This window comes from Epinephelus lanceolatus, chromosome 19 (genome assembly GCF_041903045.1).
Source record: "Epinephelus lanceolatus isolate andai-2023 chromosome 19, ASM4190304v1, whole genome shotgun sequence".
In the NCBI taxonomy this organism is placed as follows: domain Eukaryota; kingdom Metazoa; phylum Chordata; class Actinopteri; order Perciformes; family Serranidae; genus Epinephelus; species Epinephelus lanceolatus.
Window position 1 is genome coordinate 36,748,768 of NC_135752.1, and position 27,161 is coordinate 36,775,928.

Sequence of the window (27,161 nt, forward strand, 5' to 3'; positions counted from 1 at the left end):
GTTTATATCTGACAAAAAATCAGATGAAAGCATGATTAATAAAAAAAGAGCTACTAAATTGAACTGAACTTGTGTTTTCTTTCAACTGATCGACACTAATTTAATACAAAAATCCCAATAAAGCAACAAAATCTTTAAACATAATTAGTTTAAACTCTAACAGTAACGCTTAAAGTTATTTTCTACACGTGCCCAAGTGAAATTCAAACATGCTTCCTCTTCATGAAGGTGCACAAAATTCAAAACTGCCTTAAAAACACCTTAATTAAATACATTAAATGCAGGCTGTACACTCAGCACAGACACACTGAACCTCACAGCAGCTTTAAACTCTGTTCTTGTTATAATATATAATAAAAACAGAATAGTATCCCCTCTCATTGGGATCCTGTTTATGCTCCTGCTGCTGCTGCTGCTGCTGTCCCCCTGCAGACAATAGAGGCTGGTTGTCGGGACAGAAACCAGCTTCCTCACTAGAGGGGGCACCAGACCCACTGATGCTCCACACCTTCATGTTTATGTCACAGCCGTCTGATCACTTGGAGGCTCCTCACAATCAAACACAAATCCTCTGTCCGAGCCTCTGTGCCTGCTCTCACACACCTCTGTGTCTGCTGATACCATAATAAGCCTTTAATGACAGCAGCAGCAGCGGAATAGAATAAAAGCATGAGTGACACTGACAATTAACATGTTCACCCCTTCATTTAATTAACTCTAATGTGTTTAATTGGTTAATTATTTCCTCAAATTGTGTGCAAACTTTCCAGTTGATTATTTTAAAATCAAAGCACTGCATTTGTCTTTTCACTTCTGCTGTTATTTCCCCCCAAATATTGTTTTTACGCTTTTAATTTGTCTGATATTTGGAGCGTAATTGTTACCGATAATTATTTAAAGTGAAGTGTTTCCCAGCTGACACGCAGGGACAGGGAAATCTGGGTTAGTGCACAAAGCTGTTGGAGGGAAATCCCGTGACCTTGTCATTTCCCATCGATCTCTTTTTGTTATTGATCAATAATGGTAATCATAACAGCAGCGATTCCAAATAAATTTCATTCATCTAAATTGCTGTGCAGGACAGGGGCCACGAGGAAGCACCAAAACAAAGCCAGCAAAAGATTTAAAAAGTCAAAATGGTTTTAGATTTTAAAAATATTCCTCCTCTGGTCCAGACGCACAACACAAGCCCCAAACAGCAGCATGGCACCGCGGTTTGTTTCCAGCTCTTACCTGCCAGTCTGAGGGCCGACATCCTCTGAAACTCGGGCTCCTGCAGCCACTTCCACATCCTCCTGAAGGTCTCCCGGCCTGACTTTAGTTTACTCCAGGGTTTGGGGTTCCTCAGGAGGTCCGACAGGGTCCCCTGGGAGCGGCACAGCACCCTCTGGGCGAAGATGGCCTGGGGGATGCTGTACCTCTTCAGCTCCGCCGTGATCCTCTGCGCAACCTCCTTGGTGTTGATTTCCTCCAGCTGCCCCGAGCTGTTCACCCCCTGCGTCCCCGAGGAGGAGGGCGGTCTTTCCCTGGTGGAAGCCAACACGGGCCCGTGGGATGGAGACTGGAGGTGGGGGTGGGGGTGGTGGCCCGCCGAGGATACGGCCGGGTGCCCCGGGTGATGCATCCCGTTCAGGTGCGGCATCATCCCGGCCGTCGGGCCACCGAGGCCTCGGTGCTGGTGGTGGTCCCCTCTGGCCAGCATGGAGGCGGTGTGGTGCGCCTCGAAGTTCAGCATCTTGTCGTGGCCTCCGTGCGTCGTGGTGCCGTAATTGTGGAGACCCTGCTGGGTGTTGTGTATGGAGCCCAGGCCGTTACCCAGCACCGGCGAAAGGCTCTGACCCATCCCGGACATGTGGTCCTTGTGGTAGGGGCTGTAGAGGTTGTTCATGCCCGGCAGCCCCCGCTCGTCCCGCATCAGGGTGAAGCTCCCGCTCACGTTCCCGGAGAGCCGCTGGTGGTGGTGATGGTGGTGATGGTGAAACTTGTCCGACACGGTGGAGATGGGGGGCAGCGGCTGCAGCGGCGTTAAAGTGGTGTAGGTGCCGCTCATCCCCATCCCGGGAGAGGACGTGTCGCAGGGCACGCTCATGGCGTGGTGCAGCGGCAGGGACAGCTCCGGACGGTACTCCCCGCTGCCGTCCAGTATCGTGGCCATGCCGGACACCATGGCCGAGCGGGATGACGCGGCGGCGGCGGCCAGGTCCTGGTGTATCCGCAGGGTGGCCGCCGCTGCCGCCGCCGCCCCGGGTCCTCCCGATGAGCTTCCGCGGCCGTGGTGCGGGCTGTGGCCGCTCATCAGCTCCGCATCAGGGACCACGGAGCCCACGGCCACCCCGCCATGCAGGCTGCCAATGCTGTCCATTGTCATGTCCGTGTTCATGGCATAAGCGTCCAGGTCCTTGGCCAGGCATCGATAGGCGTTAGTGTAGGCAGTCTTCATTCATCTGTCCTCTCAGTCCATCAGGTCGAGCGGAATTATGTCTCCTTCTTCTCCTCCTTTCTCCTGCTGCTTCTCCCCTGATGCGCCGGGATGGGTCAGTAGCCGTATTCCACCTTTTCCTTCACTTCCTCGGGTGTTTCCTCGTCCTCCTAAGGCCTCTCCAGCTCCGTGTCTTTGTGTATTTTCCCCGGTAGGTGCACATAGAAAAAAAGTGTTTTTATCTCGATCGTACGGGCCTGTGCGGTGGCTCCCCCATATCCAGCCCTCTCCTCCTCCTGCGTTACTCTGCTCCTCAGACGGGAGCTGTCCACGGTCCCCTAGCCGACCGCTCAACCCAACCTGCTGCGGGAGGAGGAGGGGGAGAAGCGGGCTCGGTGGAGGGGCGTCACCCGGCCGACTGACGGTGCAGCGGACCAATGAGAGGGGTCTGTAGGGATATGGAGGGAGGGGTGCAAGAGGCCAGCGGGCCAATCAGTGTGTTTGATGGATGCAGCGGTGTGAGGAGGGTGAAGCTCCTACGGGTGGGATCTGAACGAAAAATCATTATTGTTGTAGTAATCCTTAGAAACGATGCTGATATTACTACAGTGACCTGTCTGCAGCACTGAACTGTGAGTGCAAGGTGTCATATTCTGCCCTGTGGCATTTAGTTTCTCCTTATTTAATATTACACATTACAAATGCACATTCATTGGCCAGAATCATCAATTAAAAACAATTGAAAACATACAGTGTGGATGTGGGACAAAATATTCTGTTCAACTTATCCTCATCTAACTTTATCTTACTCCATCTTGTGAATTGCATGAGTAAAGTATACTCTCAATCAAAAAATAAAAAATGCAAGTCTTCTTCAAAAACAATCCAAGGCAAACTGAAGGGTTTGTGCAAATATTAAAACAAAGAATTTATTTTGAGTGGCAATATAGATTAAAAAGATCCAACACGTTGAGAATCATAGATCTTCATCAGGGTCATGTGAGCAATCTGTGTTTTTCTAGCTGCTTTTAGACTTAAAATGTGGGTGTTTTGTAGTGACTTGTCTGTGTTTTGTAGTGACCCCTTTGTGTTTTTCTAACAGCTTTTAAGGCTTCAACTGTGAGTGTTTTGTACCGGACTGTGTTTTTGTAGCAGCATTTTAGGCATCAAACGTGGGTGTTTTGAAGTGACCCATCTGTGTTTTTGTTGTAGCGACTTTGTAGTTTTCAAATGTAGGTGTTTTGTAGTGACCTGTCTGGGTTTTTCTAGCATTTTTTAAGGTTTCTAAATGTGGGTGGTTTGAAGTGACCCGTCTGGGTTTTTACGGCAGCTTTTTAGGCTTCAAATGTGGGTGTTTTGTAGTGACCTGTCAGTGTTTTTCTAGCAGCTCTTTAGGCTTCAAATGTTGGTGTTTTGTAGTGACCTGTCTGTGTTTTTCTAGCAGCTTTTTAGGCTTCAAATGTGGGTGTTTTGTAGTGACCTGTCTGTGTTTTCTAGCAGCTTTTTAGGCTTCAAATGTGGGTGTTTTGTAGTGACCCATCTGTGTTTTTACGGCAGCTTATTAGGCTTCAAATGTGGGTGTTTTGTAGTTACCTGTCTGTGTTTTTCTAGCAGCTTTTTAGGTTTAAAATGTGGGTGTTTTGTAGTGACCTGTCTGTGTTTTTCTAGCAGCTTTTTAGGTTTCAAACGTGGATGTTTTGTAGTTACCTGTCTGTGTTTTTCTAGCAGCTTTTTAGGCTTCAAATGTGGGTGTTTTGTAGTGACCCGTCTGTGTTTTTACGGCTTGTCTGTGTTTTTTTTTAGCAACTTCTTAAGCTTCAAACATGGATGTTTTGTAGTGACCTGTCTGTGTTTTTCTAGCAGCTTTTTAGGCTTCAAATGTGGGTGTTTTGTAGTTACCTGTCTGTGTTTTTCTAGCAGCTTTTTAGGCTTCAAATGTGGGTGTTTTGTAGTGACATGTCTGTGTTTTTCTAGCAGCTTTTTAGGCTTCAAATGTTGGTGTTTTGTAGTGACCCATCTGTGTTTTTATAGCAGCATTTTAGGCTCCAAACGTGGCTGTTTTGTAGTGACACGTCTGTGTCAGTATAGCTTTATTTCTATACTGTTGTAACTCTCGCAAGATCCATTTAGTAGCAGTTCTGGAGCTTTCAATCAAATCATATGATCTTCATCAGGTGCACTGGTCAATGTTGAGATTACGTGCTATTTTGCTTCCATAACGTATCTTTTTAAAGTAGTGGAAAGAAAATGTCTGAAATAAACATTTTGGTATTTATTTGAGTTCAGATTACTGTTCTTGAAATGCTTGTAATGTAAAAAAAATAATTGTCTTAGTGCAAGTGGTCAGTTTGGGAAGTTTCATGGAGATATCTAAATGTTTACCTTATTCACTTGGGGTGTCTCCCCTCATATATTTCTATACTATTGTGACTTTTTCTTGGCACAGCAGCTGAGAAAACAATTTCACCAATTTCATATATATATATATATATATATATATATATATATATATATATATATATATTATATCAAAACTTTATGAATAATATATATTCAATAATAAATAAAACAAACAAACAAGAAAAAAAAGAAAAATAAAGAATTATATTGAAATTCACTCTAAAATCCGCAACACTCTTTAGTCTTGCTATAAAATCACTGCAAGGATTTTTCAGTGTGTATGTTTAAGTCAGGCTGAGCTGATGAGAAAGCCTACTTAAGGGGTAACATGGAAATGAATGTGAAATGAATTCAGCCAACATTGTGTGTGTTGAGAGTTAATGATGTACCTTTACATCCTGCAGATGTTTACATTCACTGTACTCCATTCAAACAGAGGATGCTGGTTGTTCCTCTGATGCTCCTGCAAAGAAGCAATTTGCCCACAGGGATCATTAAAATTTGATCTCATCTCAGCTTTCATCACCTGCTGCCTCTGATTGTTGAGATAAAGTAAGGAGACAGGAAACAACACATGATAAACACATGATAAAACCAGAACTGACTTGATAGGCAGCAAAACTTCCCCCAAAACTGAGGGTGTTTTATTTTAGTTTTCCTTACACATGTTGGTGTTTTCTAGTGATCCTGTTTTTGTAGCAGCTTTTTAGGCTTCAAACGTGGGTGTTTTGTAGTGACGCGTCTGTGTTTTATTTGCACTTTGTGGGCTTCAAACAAGGCTTTTTGTAGTTACCTATCTGTGCTTTTGCAGCAGCTCTTTAGGCTCAAAATATGGGTGTTTTTCTAATCTGTGTTTTTCTAGCAGCTTTTCAGGCTTTAAATGTGGGTGCATTGTAATGACCAATTGCATTTTTGTGGCAGCTTTTAGGGCTTCAACGCTGGGTGTTTTGTAGTGACCTGTCTGTTTTTTTAGCAGCTTTTTAGGCTTTAGATGTGGGTTTTTTGTAATGACTTGTCTGTGTTTTTGTAGCAGCTTTTTAGGCTTCAAACTTAGGTGTTTTTTAGTGAGCCTTCTGTGCTTTATTTATACCTCATAGGCTCTAAATGTGGGTGTTTTGTAGTGACCCATCTGTGTTTTTCCAGCAGCTTTTAAGGCTGTAAATGTTGGTGTTTTATAGTGACCAGTCTGTGTTTTCAAGTGGTTTTTAAGCCTCAATCATGGGTGTTTTGTAGTGACGCATGTGTGTTTTTGTAGCTGCTTTTTAGGCTTCAAATTTGGGTGTTTTGTAGTGACCTGTCTGTGTTTTTCTAGCAGCGTTTAAAGCCTCAAATCTGGGTGTTTTGTAGTCGTCCATCTTTTCCTCAGGGCTTTTTAGGCTTCAAACATGAGCTTTTTGTAGTGATGCATTAGTGGTTTTCTTGCAGCTTTTTGTGCTTCAAACAAGGGTGATATGTAGAGAACTGCCTTTGTTTGTAGAGCAGCCCATTTAGGCTTAAAATATGGGTGTTTAGTAGTGACCCATCTGTGTTTTTCTAGCAGCGTTTAAGGCCTTGAATTTGGGTGTTTTGTAGTAGTCCATCTGTTTTTCTAGCATATTGTTAGGCTTCAAATGCAGATGTTTTGTAATTACCAGTCTGTGTTTTTCTAGCAGCTTTTTAGGCCTCAAATTTGGGTGTTTTCTAGTCGCCCATCTTTGTTTTTCTAGGGGCTTTTTAGGCTTCAAACATGAGCTTTTTGTAGTGATGCAATAGCGGTTTTCTCTCAGCTTTTTGTGCTTCAAACAAGGGTGATACGTAGAGAACTGCCTTTGTTTGTAGAGCAGTCCATTTAGGCTTAAAATGTGGGTGTTTAGTAGTGACCCATCTGTGTTTTTCTAGCAGCTTTTTAGGCTTTAAACACGACATTGATGTTTTTTAGCAACCCGTCACTATTTTTCCTCTGAGGTTACTGCCACAAAAAGCATATGTTTATTGCAAACATAGAAAAAAGGGCATATCTTGCCAAAACATGATCTTTTCCTAACCATGATCAAGTGGTTTTTGTGCCTCAGTGATTTGGGCCCAAGCCTGGAGCTCTGCAGCTAGACCCTTCTCATGTTGTAGGATGACATGACAATATAATGTATTTAAAAAAAAGACCATGCTTCTTGAAACGTAATGAATTGATTTATTTATGGATCAATTAAAACATGACATGACATGTTTAATTATGACATTACCATAGAACGCAATACATGTAATATGACATGGCATTAAATGACTCGGTGTGACATAAAGTGATATGATGTAACAGAACATATCATGACATCTTATGACATAATGTATAAAATCAGACTACACCATGACACAACATAACGTCATAATAGCTCTGTTATGTTGTGACGTGGTGTGATATTATGTAAAAGCAACAGAAGGTAGCATTACATGGTATAACGTTATAGGAGATGAACAATGATACAGTAAATAAATACAGTGTTGTTGTGTTGTGTTGTGTTGAACAAACTTGTGCAGCTGTGCAGCTCACAGTGCTGAGCGCAGACTGATGCAGTGTAAATGATGTGTTGGTGTGTGTGTTGGGATGTTATCGACAGTCTCTGGGTGGAGTGATGAGCGTGGGAGCTGCATTGAAAGAGCATTATGGCCTGTAGCTGGTTCACTTTACAATTCATTACACTTCCAAGGACAAATGACTGCTAAATAACTCTGTCTGCCTCCCTCTGTGTGTGTGTCTCCCTATCGCTCTCTGATCCATCATCATATAGTAACAAGAGAGAGACAATCACAATCACACGGACACTTATTTTATATTAAATTACTAATAATGCCTCTTTATCATTGAAAATCATGATAAAACACAAAAATGACACCAGGGTTGATTGTAATTTAAAAATGAAAGACACTTTGGTTAGTCTTCTTTTGTGATTGGTGCCTAATGCGGCTTCCAAATAAGTATAAAATAGCCGCCTACAGACGCTATGACAGGAGATATGATAAACTTACTGTCTTTGATTTAACTTTACTCACTGTTTGATGATCCAGGTCCTTCAGTTGACTGTTTTTAAAAAAATTTGTTTGGGAAACGCAGCAATGGATCATTGAAAAGCACCCAGGTTTGGTGCCACAAACACAGGTGGAAACGCCACAAAGGGTTGCTAGCTGGTTGCAAACAGTAGTCTGCAGTGGTCGAGGGTACGTTCACAATTTGGAATTAATCAGTTGGAAGTGAACCAACTGAACACTGTCGATATTATCCCCAAAATTTTATCATTCTTTTAAGGACATTTTGTGGAAATTCTTATTAAATCACAGACCTGTCGGAGTGATACCAAATTCACTGAGGCTCAGTGATGAGGGGATGTAAAAGGCAGAATAGAAGGTGGAGGAGGAAGAGGAGGAAGAGATGGGGAGGAGGAGGAGGAGCAGGACGGGGAGTTGGGCAGATGTTGCTTTGTTTAAAGACTGTTGTGTAATTAAGGACAGAAGAACAGAAGCCTGACCCATTTTCTCCTTTTGATCAGCTGTCAGGGAGACAGGCAGGGGGTCTGCTGAGGGACGACCTGTCTGTCTGTCTGTCTGTCTGTCTCTCTGTCTGTCTCCACCTAAAACTTTTAGCTGTCCTGCTGAGGGAAGCCCGTTTGAGAGGCGGCCGCTATTTTATCTTCCACCTGACGTTTCACAGCACAAATAGAGGACATGGGAGGTCAGAGAGACGAGGGAGGGAGGAGTGAAAGAATACGAGGAGGTGAAGAAGGGAGATGGAGTCCAGCTGTGAGGGAAGGAGGTGGGAGGGGAGGGGAAGAGGATGAGGTGAAGGAGATAAAGAAAGACAAGAGGAGGTGAACAAGTAGGAGCTGGAAAGTGAAGATGAAGATGATAGAGACATGGAGGAGGTGGAGGTTGTGTCCAACATGGAGGGGAGGGTGGAGGGTGGAGGGTGGAGGGGAAGGTACAGGAGGTGGGGGGAGGGAGACTGTAAAGGAGCAGCTGCAGGGGGAGGAGGGGGAGGACCAAGAGGCGGAGGAGGAAGTGATAGAGTTTGTGGTCAATATGGAGGTGTAAACAAAACACTGACATCACTGCCAGGCAGTGACTAAAGCTCTGCCCCCTCCTCACAGAGCATTTATGTCAGAACTTTAAAATAGCGGAGACGTGTTCCTTCATTATCGTAGACGAGTGTGTGAAACTAAAACGCCAACATGTCGTCATTTTAAGGTTTAAACCGTTATAATTCTGATTAGCACGACTACAGCTCCCATGAGCCTCAGCACTTTTCCTCATGAAGTCACGGAAACTGTCCTCAGTGATAGGTCGACTGGTTAACGGCTGCGGATACTGAGAGGCTGAGAGACACAATTGACAGGGTGTTAACCAATCTACACACACACACACACACACGTTTGGCAGTGAAATGCAGCGATGTCTTTATTTTGGTCATTTTCCTCTTTATAAAACTCAAATACACTGGTAGACAGACAATAAATAAGCATTAAGTTAATGCTTTTTTTGGCGGCACAATGGTGCAGTGGTTAGCGTTGTCACCTCACAACAAGAGAGTTCCTGGTTCGAACCTAGGGTGTGGGAGCCCTTCTGGAACATGGAGTCTTCATGTTCTCCCCATGTCAGCGTGGGTTTCCTCCAGGTGCTCCAGCTTCCTCCCACAGCCCAAAGACATGCAGGTTAATTGGTGACTCTAAATTGTCCGTAGGTGTGAATGTGAGTGTGAATGGTTGTCTGTCTCTATGTGTCAGCCCTGTGATAGTCTGGTGACCTGTCCAGGCTGAACCCTGCCTCTCGCCCAGTGTCAGCTGGGATAGGCACCAGCACATCTGCGACTCCTAAAAGGATAAGCAGTTACAGAAAATGAATGACTGTTAAATACATGTACAAACGTGTAACATTGTGCAATTTGAGCATATTATAATTAGTCTGAATTCATGTGTCACAGGCTCATACTGCAGTCAGGTGTTGGCTTCTACGTGCTTAAGATCACTTTACTTTGACCGTGTTATGAAATACTTTTATTTATGTAGAAAGAAAGATACTGTTTAGACATAATACCACTCAACAATATTTAAATATGATATTAAACATGGAAGTTAAAGTTTGGTCAGTGAGTTGTTTGCACACATCAGTGGCACCACAGTAGCACCGTGACTGACTGACTGACTGACTGAGATAATCATTAGCCTGTGTATCTTGTCTGAGCTGAGTCATGTTGTGTCAAACTGTGGGAAATGACATTCTCATTTCAAGGGTTGTAACAGTATGAATTTAAGATAATACTGGTCTCAGAAAATATTAGGGTTTCAAGGTATAGTGTATAAAAGTATTATTATTAAAGGATTTATTTTTTTCATTCATCATTATAATTGAAACTTGATGTACACACTATGATAACGGTCAGTGTTTATACCACAGTATACTGCTGCAACCTACTAATTTCATAGATTAAATTTGCTGCATCTGTGCGCACTGTTTTGGTTTTAAAGTTGTATATTGCACATATATTTTGCATCATAATACAACTCACAGGGAATCTACTCTCTACAAAATAACCCACTGGTTCAACTTAAAAAATTAAGTTAAACTAAGTTCCATCTCTGACCTTACTGAGTCAATCCCACAAATCTTTTAGAATCCAACCAACTTGATTATATTATATATATAGTACAATCAACATGATTTGCTTAAGTTGACCCAACTTAAAATGTGTCCAAAAGTTGTGTAGTGATGTTAAGTGTGTGTACTGTAAATGTCACTCCTTTATTTTAATTTCATCCTACTCAAAAATGTCAAAATGCTGTTTTAGCAACTTCTTAAAAATAAGTTGTCAATCACATTTTTAATATGCTGAAACACTAATTTATTTTAAGCTTTATCCACAAACCCCACGAATCTTTGTCAGAGCGTATATATTTGTTACGTTTTCTTTTATATTTTTCTGTTCTTCGTTTCCTGTTTCTTAGCGTTTAAAAAAAATTAATTTAGGAAAAAAACGAAAATAAATAAAATAAAAAGAGGGGAAGTGCATTGTGCATTTTACAGATTAATAACTACAAAAATGTGGTGTACAGTCCAACAAAACTAAAAAAATATGTATTATTCAAATTTTGAAAATATGGACTTATATGGTTCTTTGTCTATACTCGTCAGTTATATTTTATGTTTTCAGATTTTGTTATAACAAGTTAAAAATGCTTGACCAGAAATAATGAAGCATGTAAAATTTTCAATTTAAAAGTACTTTTTAATGTATTTTTGTGAATGTGACGTTTCTAAGCGTCATTGTTTAAACTGTGCTTTAGTAAGCAGCGCTGCTTTAAAACGGATTCAAATTAAGATTTTATTTACAATTTGTGAACAAATATTAAACATGTTTTTTCATTATAATTAACTGTTGAAATGAGTCACTGCTCTGAGGCAAGTTTAAATTTGTAAAAAAAAAAAATTTAGCCATTGTGGATTTAGTTTTATTACAAGAGCATCATTTATTTTAATTTTCACTTTCAATTTAATTTGACTGTTTGAGAAACAAGAACAATCTTTATCAGTCAGCTGAGTTTAGAATTAATGAGAGAAAATAAATTAAAAGCAACAAGACAAAATAATTAACATCAGCTTCATCCAAACGCTGCTAAATTAATAATTAAATAATCCATGTTGGAACTTGTGGCTCAGTTTCAGAGAGAGATGAGACAGTAGTTGGTGACGGAGCAGGTTCCTCTGTGAGTCATATTCTCCGTCTGAAAGCGAGCGTCAGGCTGTGAAGTGTGCATAAAGCTGCAGAGTTGCAGGTTGATCTCAGGACGTTTCCTCCTCCTGCTTCCTCTCTCTCTCTCTCTCTCTCTCTCTCTCTCTCTCTCTCTCTCTCTCTCTCTCTCTCTCTGTCTCTCTGTGTCCCGGGCCATCTGCTGCCAACAGAGCAGCAGTATTGATCTGCAGCTTTGTGCTGGAGACCACATGCTAATCTATAGCGTTAGTGACAAACACTGCTCCGCTTTGCCTCGCATCTGTCCCACTGACTCTCTCTGTCTCACTCTTTTCTCTCAGGACAGCCAGTGTCATCCTCCCTCTCTAAATGACCCAGCAGTTTTGGAGCGGGGGTCCATCTGTCCGGCCGTAAACTCTTCCTCCTCCTCCTCCTCCTCCTCCTCCTGCAGTGGTTGGCTGCTGGTGAGTCCTGTTCAGTGTGTTTTGGTGTTTCATGGCAGCCATATTTATTTAGTGTTAAATAAAAGAGACAGGTTGAGTGTAGACGCAGAGACAGAGACTTTATGTTGAGATATGTGACGACAATATGCAGAATTATAGAGCTGGATTTATATAAAGAAATATATATGTACAGATATTGTAGAGTTTGATGGAGAAACATAAAGATAATAATCCAAGTTATGTACAGATACTGTGGAGGTTTATGTAGACGTATACTGCAGTAATGTAGATTATAATGATTTCTATTCAGAGAGGAAATAAAGATATAAAAGGTAGATGATGCACAATTTTAAAAAATCACCATTAAAAATGTAGAGATACATGCAGACACTATTAATATGAACTCACATTTTGGACTGTTATATTTGCAGCTCTGCGACTTTTGCACTTTGCCTGCGTAATATTTTTGCGCCTCCTGCACCAAACTGCAGATTATCTGAGACATGTACGTATTTTATGTGATAGCACGTTTTAAAAGTATCTTAGTTGTGTTTTTATTGTAATTTTTCTATACTATATTTATGTTCTTGAGTGTTGCCTTGTTTTTATTCTTCTTTTTAAGTTGTTTGTTTAATGTGTGCACCAAAAAAACCAAAGCAGATTTCTTGAAAGTGAAACCTACTTGGAGATAAATGCTTCTCTGATTATGATATTTAAATATCAAATAGACAAAGCTTTAAAGATTGAGAAACGGTAATATAGAAATGTTTAGAGACTCAGGACAAAAATAAATATATATTATAGAGTATGTTGAAGCTTCGTGTTTATACGTCTTATGGAGATGTATAAAGAAATATACCAGATAATGTTGATGTTAATTGAGATATAATAAATAAAATTGAGATAATTGATGGATGTAAATGTAAATATAGAGATTGATTTAGACGTGATGTTGAAATAGGGATTATAGACATACGTATGAAGGGGTAATAAACATTCAAGATTCAGGGAGATAAATATTTGATGAGATTTTATTGCGTAAACTAAAAATTAGCAGAGATAATACAGTGATTTAAATTCTGACAGTATAGAGCTGACGAAGAGATTTGTATAAACATGAAGAGAAATCGTATTAATTTATAAATACATATTCTGAAATAATACAGATACTTAGAGACGTAGATATAGGAAAATATATATAGAAAGAGAAATAAGTTATCAGCGATACTGTAAGTAAAGATTTAAACAGCTGTTAATATTTTATACACTGACTTAATTTTATATAAAGTGATGAAACAAATTAGTAGGGGGGCAAATACAGAACTGTATTTAAATATATGTGGTTTTAAAGATATACATATAAGATAAGTTATAGACTAGTACAGACACTAAAATAAACACAGTGTATAGAAGGAACACAAAGGTTTGTATAAAGATAAAGACGAGGAAATAATTTATTAATACATGTTTTCAAATAATACAGAGACGTGTGCGGATAGTTTGGAGATTTCTAGAGATATAGACTGTGTTTATAGGAGAAAATATACTGCGTTTAAATATGTAGAGATAAAATAGAAATGCACATGTGCACAGGTAACACACAGCTGAGACGCAAACACAGAGATAAAAAGACATATTTTATTGAAGATGTGGCGATAAGTAGAAATTTAAATTTAATATAAGGTGATTTTATATAATCATAATAATCATATATCAGATATCAAATATAATCAGATATGTAGAGATATATTAAATAGTATGTCTAGAGATTTGTGGTATATTTGTGATATATATATGCATATATATATATTAGGATAGATCGATAGATAGTTAGAGGTTATAAAGAGATGTATATACATTTATAGATGTTAAATACATAGAGATATAGAGATAATATTGAGCTACAAACCCTTCCAAAACTCCACAAAAACAATGATGTGTCTGACTCCCCTCTCAAACACACACACACACACACACACACACACACACACACACACACTATGCAAATATATACATATATATCTGAGCAAAAATCTGAGCAAACTAAAACACACCTCCATGATCTTCCTTCTATCTCCTCGCCCTTCCCTTCGTCCTCTTCTTCCCTCCTCCTCCTCTTTCTCTTCCTCCTTTATTCTCCTCAAGTCTTTTCAAACTTTTCAGACCTGCTGCCTCCTTTGTTGCGGTTCTGTTGGCCGTGAAATCGGCTTTTAATGGGAACACAATGGCCGCGTGCGGAGCCAACCCGCTGTATTCAAATGTGACCGCACGCCGCTATCATGGCGTTTGCAGCTCTGAATAAACACTCATTTAACAGCCTGTCACCTCACACCTTCATGAATCTGCACATAAGTCATTGTGCATTCTTTAACTGGCGTTTAACACCAGCAGCAAAACAGCCACTTAAAGAATTATGTTTTTGTACATGAGATTCAGTCATTAAATCACTTATGATAAAAACAAGATACCTCAAATTAAGGTTGTATGACTTTTTAAGGGATTCAACATCACTCTCAGATATCACCTGGACAAACAGAGAGAATTGTTTTAACCTTTAACTGGTGCTGCCATACTTTTAAGAATAAAGAAGGTCAAATGCATGAACGTGCAATATTCATTTATTTCTGTATCTATAAGACATGAGTGTGACTGTGTCAGTGTGAACCTGCTGGATAATTTTAACTTCAGTTCTTCAAGAGACAAATTCAGAAACACAAACATAAAGCTACAAAATCAGGAGGAGCAAAACACTGACGCAACAATACAGTGACCACATCCCACATTCAGCTCCTGTTCACACTGTTACACATCAGCCCTGCAGAGCACTGAGGCAGTAAAGAAATGATACTAAAAAATACTCATAGAAGTCGTCAGTAAAATGATAATATTACACATTACAGCATGTAAACTAGGCGGCACTAAGTCATAGATAATTACAGAAATATTAGTTGTTAGCAGAATAAATATGTCCATATATCTCCAATACTTTTTCAGTAAATAAATTTGATTAAAATTGCATTTTTTTCCTATAATTCAGAAGATTTACAGCTTACTCGTGGTACAACATTTGTAAATGTGAGTAATTAATTTTTTTAAGTAAAGTTATTGCAGATTTACAGGCCCTTGAATGTAGCCAGGATTTTACAGATACTGAGTCCCCCTGTGTCTCCCACCCCACCCAGGTCAGAATATTTGCCAAGGCAAGTCAGCACATTTCATACAGCAGGGAGATTCAATTAAAAAAAGAGCAGAAAAATATAAAACATAATAAAGGGCACACACTTAAAGATATTACATTGCATTATATTACAATTAAAAAAACACAATTAAAAGCAGCAAAACTGCAGACAAGAGGTGCAAAGATAAAATTAAAAAATAAGTTTGCGTACGCAGGCTCATGTGGACGTCTTAATACTTGTTGTATGTTCTATGCTTGCATCATAGTGTCCTGCATACATGTCCCTCAGGTTAGGGGTGGATACCGTACTTTCTGTTTCTGTTCACAGTTGCTGCTTTTTGAATTTTTGAAATTTACACTTACACATGTCACAAGCACGTCAGAGATATTACCACAAAGAAAGTCTGAAGGATTTTTAATTTACCAAGTCGTCTGTTTCCTGTAAAATAATTAATTCCTGGCAAAATCATTAATTTTATTTATTCAAAACATCAGAAAACACACTGAGGATGGACCTTCATTTACAGTGGTGCAGAGGCACACGTAGTAAATACAGACACAGCTAAAAAGACATAGCAGTACAAGACGAATACATGACAACATCAACTTAAAAAACAAAGAAACAAAAAACTTAAAGCAATGTCAGTTCTCATCAGTAAGATTAGAAATCAATTAAACCTTGAAATTCTCTATTAATAAGGTCAGCTTTAAGTTTTGTTGAGACATATTCCAAGTATGTATGTATGTATCTATGTATGTATCTATCTATCTATCTACTTGTAATTAGTATGTATAGCTTTTATAAAAGAGCGTTCTAAATAAAGTTATTATTCTCATTTTTATTAAATAAATAAAGACAAATAGTAAAATAGAGAGACGACTGGTTGCTCTGTTTAAACAGACGTAGATCAAAATCTTGTGTCGTGTGCTCCTGAAGATCGGGAAACAACAGGATCGACAGGAAGGCGATCCAGGCACTCTGAAAAAACGAGGAAGGAAAAATTAAGAAGTCTTTATTGTAGTGGCTGAATTATTAATGAGGTGTGGCCCCAAGAGCCATTTGGTTCCTGCTACTTTATAGGTGTGGCCTCACCTGTGATGTATGTTTTTAAAGCCCTGATGAACACCTGCAGTGCTCTGTTAATGACTTAGCCCCTACCTTGTTTTTCTATATTTTGCTTTCCTTTCGAAATGAGAACAAATGCTGGTCTTTTATTTGCTGCTTTTAAATTGGTCCAAATTAGATGCATTAAGTATGACAACACTGGAATCAGACTATAAAACACCCAGTTTGTTAGCTCCCCCTAAACTTGTAAAATCCATAATTATCCCCCAAAAACACACAACACATGACCTCAATTCAAAATGCAGCTGTAGTTATTTTATTGCCACTGTGTAATGTTAGAACATTTTGTATTTCAGTGTTTTTAATGCCATTACTCTGTTTTATAAAACCTAAAATAAACAGTAAAGCTTTACTTTGATGACACGTTTAAGTCACAGAGTATCCACAGTGATATGTAGACAGAAAAATACAAACAGAAAAATTACCAGGAGATACTAAACAATTAAAAAATAAATGAATCTCCCCTGAACGTCCAGGATGAACAGCTTTTATTGTTTATTAGATATTTAGATAAGACGGAGGAGAGAAAGGCAAGAAAATATATTCTGAAATAATTTCTCTAATCAGGTTTTTTTGTATAATTCACATCATTAAAGAGCTCATCGTCCTCCCTCATTAAACCCACTTCAGCAGCTGACAGTTTGAGTACAAACACACACACACTCACACATACAGTGGAGTATGTTTGAGCAAACATCAGAGGGAACATGGCCACGGGCGGAGGCAGCTCATGCTAATTCAGATCAATATTAGTGATAAATTTCCATGTGAGCTCAGTTTCCTCTCCGAGAAGCAGCTCGGTGATCTGAGGGCAGCTTTACTCCTCAACTGAGCACATTAGTTAACACTGCTGATAACTCTGTGTGTGTGTGTGTGTGTGTGTGTGTGTGTGTGTGTGTGTGTGTAGTATAATACAGAGCACCATATGAATACATGTGGACAGACCACGGCTGCAGCTGAGGACACAGAGGTCATGTCCTCTGTATCTATCTGTACATTTGGGGACATGCAGAGCAGCTTATGTTTTATCATTTAAAGTGGAATCAGCACTTTTTTTTAACACAAAATGAAGCAAACCCATAGATAAGACACTACAGGAGCTGCATTTCCACCATCATTTATTAAACTTTATTGTGTGTTTGTTTGAATCTTGACCTGTTTTTTTTAATCCACTTTCTGACTGCATGACTTTTATTAGATATTAGTGACTGCTGCTGCTTTTTATGACGTCTGTTTAATATATGAATGAATTGTTAATATTTGAGCACAGGGGCGTAGCACCAAATTTTGGGCCCCCTGTCCTCTCTCTCACGCGCCTTTTTATTTTTTTATTTTTACAAAGTCAGTTTGCTTTAAACCCTTTCCTTTATTTTTTTTAAACCAAATTTGCCTTCCTTTTTTCCACACCTTTTTATTTTCCAGTAGCAAAACAATCAGTGAACGCCAACGCAGCGCACAAATACAGCTTCAATATAACTTCAATACACAAGCCAAGCCACAAGCCAAGTTGCTCAGTCCAGGGGTGGAGTTACGTGACTGCACACGCAGTGGTACATTTTTTATAGTGACAGTGAATGAACACACACAATGTATTTACAGAATTACACAACAAACAGAACAAAACAGAAAATGAAATTACAGACATGGGCAAGATGACATCAGTTAGAGGTACTGAATGTCGGCTTTGTCCACATATGACTTACATATTGCTTTTATCTTAACTGAAACTGAAGACATATTTCGATGTGGCTGGACAAGAAAGGTTTTCTATTCTATTCTAAAAGCTCCATGTTCTAACACAGCTACAGTATTTGTACAGAAACTTACAAAAGTCAATTAAACTGCAGCTCTGAACACTGCTGCCTTTTACACAACTGAAAATAGGTGGATCTGATGTTGAAGACTCAGGTTTTAGGTTTGAAATTCGATCATATTGACTATTTTGTTTTTTTAGGCTAAATAAAAAAAAAACGGTTTTAAAAATCCAAAACTTTTGACCCAGGGTTTAGCTGCTCACCTCCCCAACGGAAACATTACCAGTACACATTAAATAATAAATTTTAAATCCTGAATATATTCCAGTTTCAGATCTGGTGTGATGGTCGTATCTGTCATGGTGATGCTGTTAAAAAGACAAATAAATTAGAGAGGTTTGAGTTATTTTTATGTTGACGTATCACTACAGCAGAGTATTTCAAAGTTCAGACCTTTATTTAACCATGATTGTGCCTGTAAAGAAAATATTAAAAAACATAAAATCATCATCGTTTCCCAACTCCAATACAACACTGTGAAACTGCTGACTTCTTCAGTCTTTAAAATATCCCAAATTTAAAGCATTTAAAGTCACAGTGCGTGAGCTGAAAACTATGGAGCTATATTTGTGTCTTTATTACAAGCGAGAAAATAAATGATATGAGAGGGAAAAAAATGTTTGAGAGAAAAAGTTTTCACACTGATAGCAAAAAATAATAATATTTGAGACTAAAAAAAGTTTTGAGAGAAAGTATTTTGTCATAGAATATAAAAAAATAATCTGAGATTTAAAAAATGATTTCCAGGGAAAAAAAAACTCTCAAAAACCTTTTTTTTTACTCTCAAATATTATTTTTTTGCTATCATTGTGAAAACATTTTCTCTCTCAAAAAAAAGTTGTTTCTCTCAAAACATTTTTCTTCTCTCTCTCAAAACCTAAGTCTTTGCTCTCGTGTCAGGATTTTGCTTTGAAAATCTTTGCTTTGAACCAACTTAATATTTATCCAAAAGTTATGTTGATATTTAGTCGTCACATTATTTTATTTGAGATATTTTAACTAAATTAATTCAGTCCTACTCAGAAATGACGAGATGTTTTTGATTTGGACGTAATTTTTTTATGCTGAAAAACTTCTCCAGGTGTTTTCCATTAACCTCATTCTTTACTTCCAAAATTCAAAAATTTGTCTGAAAATACACACTAAAATGGATCCAACATATTATTAGCTCTGATAAATGTGTCTTTACATCACTGGTTCCCAAATGGTCCTGCCACAGGGTCCAGATTTCTCCCTAGTCATTAGTTCAAGGTCCACACAGTTTGATATATTCAGCGTCATACTTGGGTTTGGCCATGTTGTCGAGTTAGTTTGTTGTCTCTGTCAAGTAGCTGTCTGTTATTTACTCACTCTACAATGGTTGCAGTATCATGGTATCCAGGAAGGTGCTCTTTGGTCAGGAAGTGCAGTACATCTTGAAAAAACAAAATCCAAGGCAACTCTTCTCTGGTGCAAAAGTTAAAAGGCCTTTATTAAATGGCTAGTTCAAGATGAACATGGGGTTTTTAATGTTCATCATGAACTAGCCATTTAATAAAGGTCTTTTAACTTTTGCACCAGAGAAGAGTTGCCTTGGATTTTGTTTTTTCAAGATTGCATTATTATTATTCCAAGTGTACGAAAACTCTTGGGAGCCACAATGGATCGTCTTGTACCCTTTCAAGCAAGAGACTCTGACACATCGTCCACCTCAGAAACCACCGGCAAAAGTGCAAAGGCTGAAGCTAACACAGCTAGTGACGCTACAGCTGCTGACATTAGTTGACCAGAACGGTCATCATTTCATTGGTCGCAGAAAACAAACTGCCCCTTGTCAAAATAAATCCAAACCTATATGACTGGACCATGTGTGACTTTAATGTGAAAGGACAGACACAGGAAGTGTCCACGCTCAGCAGTCAGACAGGAGTCAGGTTAATCTCCAGGGCTGGTACCTGCGGTTATTCCACAGGCTAGTTAATAACATGTCGGGCAGGAAATCCAAAGTGTGGGATCATTTTGAGAAGGTGAAGGACGAACCCAAGGTGATATGTAAACTCATCTTCATTGGTCGACTACAAACATGACGTGTCATCTGAAACATGGAAGTAGCTACATGCCCATTAGCCCACAGCGTCATTAACAGGCGGCTCGCTCAGTGTGTGACGTACACTTGTAGATAAAATATAGGCCTATATTAATGAAGGTTCATTAGTACGGTTTGTATTTCTCTGTAATGTAGCACAGTGTTAACAATGTTACTGATACTGTTCTTTCTCACACCTTCAACTCAAACCACCTGAAAAACACTAAAGACGCCTGTCCTAAAAGAAACAAAACACTGCACACTGGACTGTAATGTCAAACAGGGATACATGATGACACCCCTGACAGACAGTTTGCTGCCCTGTCAACATTAACCCAGAGCAACAACACCAGAGTGACTCTAAACTCGACTCACATCATGACCTTCATTAAACATTTCAGCATTTCTCAGCATGAAAACATTTACTCTGCTCAGTCAACTTTATTTATATGTCCACAAAGAACTGTGTCTTATCATGAGCCTCCTTGTTGACAAAAGTGATTCCCAAAATCACTGCAGCCCAGTCATTATTTATTAACTACAGGACTAAAGGCAGGGAGTCCTCCTCCTCCTCCTCCTCCTCCTCTTCTTCCTCCTCCCTGCATGATTATTTAATGTCCTCTGGCATGTTGCTCTTTTAATCATAACATTTGATTTATTGATTTCCTCTCGGCCCCAAAGACGGCGCCGACAATCAGCACGACGGCTGCAGACCGAGGCTGCGGGTTTCTGAGTTTTTCACACTTGTGATCAAAGAGACCAAGAAGAAGAGCCGCATTAATATTTCACATCTCCGCACGGTTGAATCAGAGATGACAGCAGATTAGCAGGGCTGTTTTATATGCCAAAACACATTCACACACTCAAGTCAGAGATGCAGCGTATTGATATTTTCTCCAGTGTGTGATAGAAGTGATCGTCTCTCATGTCGGCCAGCGACCGCAGCTCATTTCTAAGTTTCTTCTTTTATGTGGGATTAGACCCAATTAGGACCTCTATGATTTTGTGTCTATTAGCCAGAATATTATAACGTTTTTCACTTTTTTTTTAGTTAGTTTTTAATTTAATTTAATTTAATTCAATATAATTTAATTTAAATTACTTTACTTTAATTTACTTTACTTTAATTTAATTCAATTTAATTTTCTTTTAATTTAATTTAATTTAATTTAATTTAATTTTCTTTTTTTGGTTTTACACTTTATTGCAGGTTTTATAATGTGTTTATTGTGTAATTAATATAATTACTACTACTTTTAATAACTAAAAAAAACAAACAAAAAAACAAATTCATATACAATTAACATATTTACGTGTTGTTGTTTTTTTACAGATTTGCTCACATCTATATGCATATTTATTTACCTGTTCACTCACTTACTTAAATTCTTTTTTATTTATTTACTTTATTATTTGGTTGTATCTTATTTATATTTTTACGTATTTGTAATGTTTATATTTTTAGCTCTTCCCTGCTGCACTGACCTCATTTCCTCCTGCAGGAATCAATAGTTTTTATCTTTTAACGTCAACAATCAAAACAATGTGACGTTAAACATTTCCAGTTCATTTGCCTTTTGTTTTATTTTATTTTAACCCTCTGTGCTTTTTCCAGTTCAGCTCAATGTTGTCCTACTTTAAAAAAATATATGTATTTTTTTTATTTCCCTTTTTATTTTTTTATTTATTTAATAATATAATATTAATATATCACGCATCAAACTGTAAAATATTAAGCGTATGGACGTTTACAAATTGTTTTGTTCAAATTAAACACAATCCCAATTTGTGAGATTACCGAGGCCTGTTTTAATTCCAGCTGTTGACCGCTGCAGGTTTTCTTTTGTTAGCAGCTGCTGACATGAAGCGGCGCAAAGGGTCAGAGGTCAGAGGTCAGCCACCCCTGGCGCACGCTATCTGACCTCTCTCATTTACATACACGCTGCTGACCTACATTCTTCTGGCGGTTGTTTCTGTTTCTGCTCCTTAAACAGCCCCACTGAGTGAAAATAATAATAATAATAATAATAATAATAATAATAATAATAATAAAAGATAATAATAATAATACAATTTTATCTTTTAGTTTTTCTGTAATTGAATATAAATATATAATATATAAATAAAATGTTAGTGAAAGAATTTTAAAAAATATTTCTGCACGATTTTTATTTTTAATGTAATTTTGAATTATTTTAAATTTTTTTTTACGAATGTTCTTTTTTGTTGTACCAGTTAATCTTTCAAGTATTACCGTGATCATTATTGATATTTTATATTTTTCTGCTGGTGTAGGAGTGATGACACAATTACACAGCAGGAGATAGTGATTGATTAGGACCTCAGGGACGAGACAAACATATAGTGTATGTGCAAATGAGTAGAGGCTCACACACACACACACACACACACACACACACCTTTATTACACAAGACATTTGTCCCAGTTTACATTTAAAATGTTATATTTTACTTGTAGTCAGGTGAATTGATGCAGTTTATCATCTCCCTGATTTTGAGAGACTTTTTTAAGGGCCTGATATTCATTTATTTGTTATGCAATTTATGTGTTTGTTTATTTTGTGAAGTTTGCAGATGTATTATTTACTTCATGACAAAAAAAGATTCCTTCACTCTTCGGCTTTGACTGTAAAACTATGAAAATCACAATAAAAAGATCTTTTAAAAATACACTTGTTTGATGTTTATTGACAAAGTTTCTTTGGCTCATCGTCCTCACTGCGGTTCAGGAGACACTCCCTGACCTCTGACCTTTGACCACACTCCCTAAAAACTAAAGCAGCAACGTATCGACCTGCAGGCTACTGCTGGCTGACATCATCTCTGTTAGCGTTTCAGATTGTTGGTGTGTGTGTGTGTGCGTGTGCGTGCGTGTGTGTGTGTGTGTGTGTGTGTGTGTAATAGTTATAGACATTTTTTCAGAAAGTAAGGACGTTTGTGAGAGCATTTTCACGTCATAATTTAATAAAGTTAAGTCAGGACTAATATGAGTGGGGACTTTTTTAGAAGACATTTAAGTAAAATGAGGACTTAGTAGGGACTTAGTAAAGAAAAGACTCTTTGTAAAGTGAGGACATTTTATTTAAGTGAGGACATTAAAGTAAAATGAGGACATGTTAATAAAGTGATGATTTTTTAGTAAAATGAGGACTTTTTTGTAAAGAGAGTACATTCACGTAAAGGACTTAGTACGGACTTAGTAAAGAAAGAACTCTTTGTAAAGTGAGGACTTTTTAGTAAAGTGAGGACATTTAAGTAATGTGAGGACTTAGTAAAGTAAGGACTTTTTTTAAACTTTTTTTCAGTTTAGTGAGGACTTTTTAGTAAAGTGAGGACATTTAAGTAAAGTCAGGACTTTTTTTTTTTTTTTTTTTACTTTTTTTTAAGTTCAGTGAGGACTTTTTAGTAAAGTTAGGACATTTTATTTAAGTGAGCACATTTAAGTAAAGTGGGGACTTTCAAGTTAAGTGAGGACATCTAAGGTAAGTGAGGACATTTTATCAAAGTGAGGACTTTTTAGTAAAACTGAGGACATGTTAAGTGAAGACATTTTATTAAAGTGGGGACTTCTTAGTAAAGTGAGGACATTTAAGTTCAGTAAGGACATGTTAAGTGACGACATTTAAGTTAAGTGATGACATTTTATTACAGTGAGGACATTTTATTTAACTGAGAACATTTAAGTAAAGTGGGAACTTTCAAGTTAAGTGAGGACATTTTAGTAAAGTGAAGACATCTTAAGTGAAGACATTTATTATTATTATTATTATTATTATTATTATAAAGAGTGTTAACTTCAGTAAGGACTTTTAACTAAGTTAAGGATTTATTTGTAAAGTGAGGACACTTAAGTGAAGGACTTTTTCTTGTAAAGTGAGGACTTTGGAAAGTAAAGGCTTTTTGCAAAGTGAGGACATGTAAGTAAAATGAGGACATTTAAGCAATGTCATGGACTTTGTAGTGAAGTGACGACATTTTGGAAAAAGTGAGGACATTGTGGACTGTGTGTGTGTGTGTGTGTGTGTGTGTGTGTGTGTGAGATCAAAGTCTTCCACTGACAGTCTTATCTTTAATGTTGTTTAGAAAAAACGATGCGAACACACACACACAGCCTCCTACATGAGCTGATCTGAGGTCAGTCCGTGGACCTCTTCACAGTCTAACTGAAAATTATATAGTTTGAATGTTTTGATTTGTTTCACATCATTAAATTTCCAAACACAATAAAAGTTGAGTTGAGACCAGGACTCGGAGACGCAGTCCTATACGCCTCTCTGAGCTTCTAGTTCAGTTACCCAGCCATAGTTTTCATAGTTTTATACAAACGGTGTCTGTCCCCCGACCACCTACATTATTTAAATCTAAAATTAAACAAAGAGGAGTTGTGCATAACAACCTCATAAAAATTAAAACCTCTTCTGTGACAGAAAGACAAAACAGGAGAATTAAATGCGGACTGTTAAATATCAGGTCTCTATCGTCTAAAGCAGTGTTAGTAAACGAATTAATATCAGATAATCATATTGATTTACTCAGTCTCACAGAAACCTGGCTGTGTCAAGATGAATATGTCAGTCTCAATGAATCCACTCCTCCCAGTCATAATAATACCCACATTCCTCGAGGCAGCGGCCGAGGAGGGGGAGTTCATGACCTCTTGTCCTCAGATAGTACCTATCTAACCTCAAACACAGCTGTAAGACCTAATATATATTTAGATTGCTTCTCCCCAATTTCTCTTCAAGAATTGACAGCAGTGATTTCTTCATCTAAATCATCAACGTGTCTCTTAGACCCCATCCCAACTAGGCTACTTAAGGAGGTCTTTCCTTTAGTTAACACTCATATATTAGATATGATCAATATATCCTTATTAACAGGCTATGTACCACAGTCTTTTAAGGTAGCTGTAATTAAACCTCTCCTAAAAAAGCCCACCCTGGATCCAGAGGTGTTAGCCAACTATAGACCAATATCTAATCTTCCCTTTATGTCAAAGATCCTTGAGAAAGTAGTCGCAGACCAGCTGTGTGATTTTCTCCATGATAATAATTTATTTGAGGAATTTCAGTCAGGATTTAGAGTGCATCATAGCACTGAGACAGCACTAGTTAAAATTACAAATTACCTTCTGATTGCTTCAGACAAAGGACTCGTCTCTGTACTTGTTTTATTAGATCTTAGTGCGGCGTTTGACACAATTGACCATCAAATTCTACTGCAGAGACTGGATCACTTAATTGGCCTAAAAGGTTCTGCACTAAGCTGGTTTAAATCTTATTTATCTGATCGTTTTCAGTTTGTTGACGTTCATAATGAATCATCCTTACGTACCAAAGTTTGTTTTGGAGTTCCGCAAGGTTCTGTACTCGGACCAATCCTATTTACTCTATATATGCTTCCTTTAGGTAACATCATTAGAAATCACTCTATAAATTTCCATTGTTATGCGGATGATACTCAGTTGTATTTATCAATGAAGCCAGAAGAAAGTAATCAATTAACTAAACTCCATAACTGCCTTAAAGACATAAAAACTTGGATGAGCACCAATTTCCTGATGTTAAATTCAGACAAAACTGAAGTTATTGTTCTTGGCCCCAAACAACTCAGAGACTCTTTATCTGATGACATAGTTTCTCTAGATGGCATTGCTCTGGCCTCTAGCACTACCGTAAGAAACCACGGAGTAATATTTGATCAAGATTTGTCTTTTAATTCTCATTTAAAACAAACCTCACGGACTGCATTTTTTCATCTGCGTAATATTGCGAAAATTAGGCCTATCCTGACCCGAAAAGATGCAGAAAAATTGGTCCACGCTTTTGTTACCTCTAGGCTGGATTACTGTAACTCTCTATTATCAGGTAGCTCTAGTAAGTCCTTAAAAACTCTCCAGCTAATTCAGAATGCAGCAGCACGTGTACTAACAGGAACTAAGAAACAAGGTCATATTTCTCCTGTTTTAGCTTCTCTGCACTGGCTCCCTGTAAAATCCAGAATTGAATTTAAAATCCTACTGTTAACTTATAAAGCTCTAAATGGTCAAGCTTCATCATATCTTAGTGAGCTCATAGTGCCATATTATCCCACCAGATCACTGCGCTCTGAGAACGCAGGGTTACTCGTGGTCCCTAAAGTCTCCAAAAGTAGATCAGGAGCCAGAGCCTTCAGCTATCAGGCTCCTCTCCTGTGGAATCATCTTCCTGTTACGGTCCGGGAGGCAGACACCGTCTCCACATTTAAGACTAGACTTAAGACTTTCCTCTTTGATAAAGCTTATAGTTAGGGCTGGCTCAGGCTTGCCCTGTACCAGCCCCTAGTTAGGCTGACTTAGGCCTAGTCTGCCGGAGGACCCCCCTATAATACACCGGGCACCTTCTCTCCTTCTCTCTCGTATTCTATTACTGCATCTTGCTAACTCGGCCATTCTGGATGTCACTAACTCGGCTTCTTCTCCGGAGCCTTTGTGCTCCACTGTTTCTCAGATTAACTCATATCGCAGTGGTGCCTGGACAGCATGACGTGTGTGGTTGTGCTGCTGCCGTGGTCCTGCCAGATGCCTCCAGCTGCTACTGCCATCATTAGTCATTAGTCATACTTCTACTGTTATTATACACATATGACTATTGTCACATATGTATACTGCCAGATATTAATACATACTTTCAACATATTGTACCACAGTAGCCAGAACTATAACTATAACATTGTTACTTTCAATAATGTTGTTGTAACCTACTGTCATTACCTGCATCTCTCTCTCTCTCTCTGTCTCATTGTGTCATACGGATTACTGTTAATTTATTATGTTGATCTGTTCTGTACGACATCTATTGCACGTCTGTCCGTCCTGGAAGAGGGATCCCTCCTCAGTTGCTCTTCCTGAGGTTTCTACCGTTTTTTTCCCCGTTAAAGGGTTTTTTTTTGGGGGAGTTTTTCCTTATCCGCTGCGAGGGTCATAAGGACAGAGGGATGTCGTATGC

General features: G+C 38.4%; 1 protein-coding gene and 1 long non-coding RNA gene across 4 annotated transcripts in view; one reads left to right on the top strand and one right to left on the bottom strand.

Annotated features, from left to right (window-relative positions):
• The window catches only part of onecut2 (one cut homeobox 2), a 111,329-nt gene extending 108,576 nt beyond the window's left edge, over nucleotides 1–2,753 (bottom strand). For all 3 annotated transcript variants that reach the window (XM_078162085.1, XM_033646976.2, XM_033646977.2), the window contains exon 1: nucleotides 1,234–2,753. In XM_078162085.1, the coding sequence (XP_078018211.1) occupies nucleotides 1,234–2,440 (1,207 nt within the window). In that variant the 5' untranslated portion in view covers nucleotides 2,441–2,753. The remainder of the gene's footprint in view (nucleotides 1–1,233) is intronic.
• Nucleotides 2,754–11,750: 8,997 nt separating this feature from the next.
• The window catches only part of LOC144458714 (uncharacterized), a 100,073-nt gene continuing 84,662 nt past the window's right edge, over nucleotides 11,751–27,161 (top strand). Inside the window, exon 1 of the long non-coding RNA XR_013488098.1 lies at nucleotides 11,751–11,992. This is a non-coding gene — a long non-coding RNA (uncharacterized LOC144458714). The remainder of the gene's footprint in view (nucleotides 11,993–27,161) is intronic.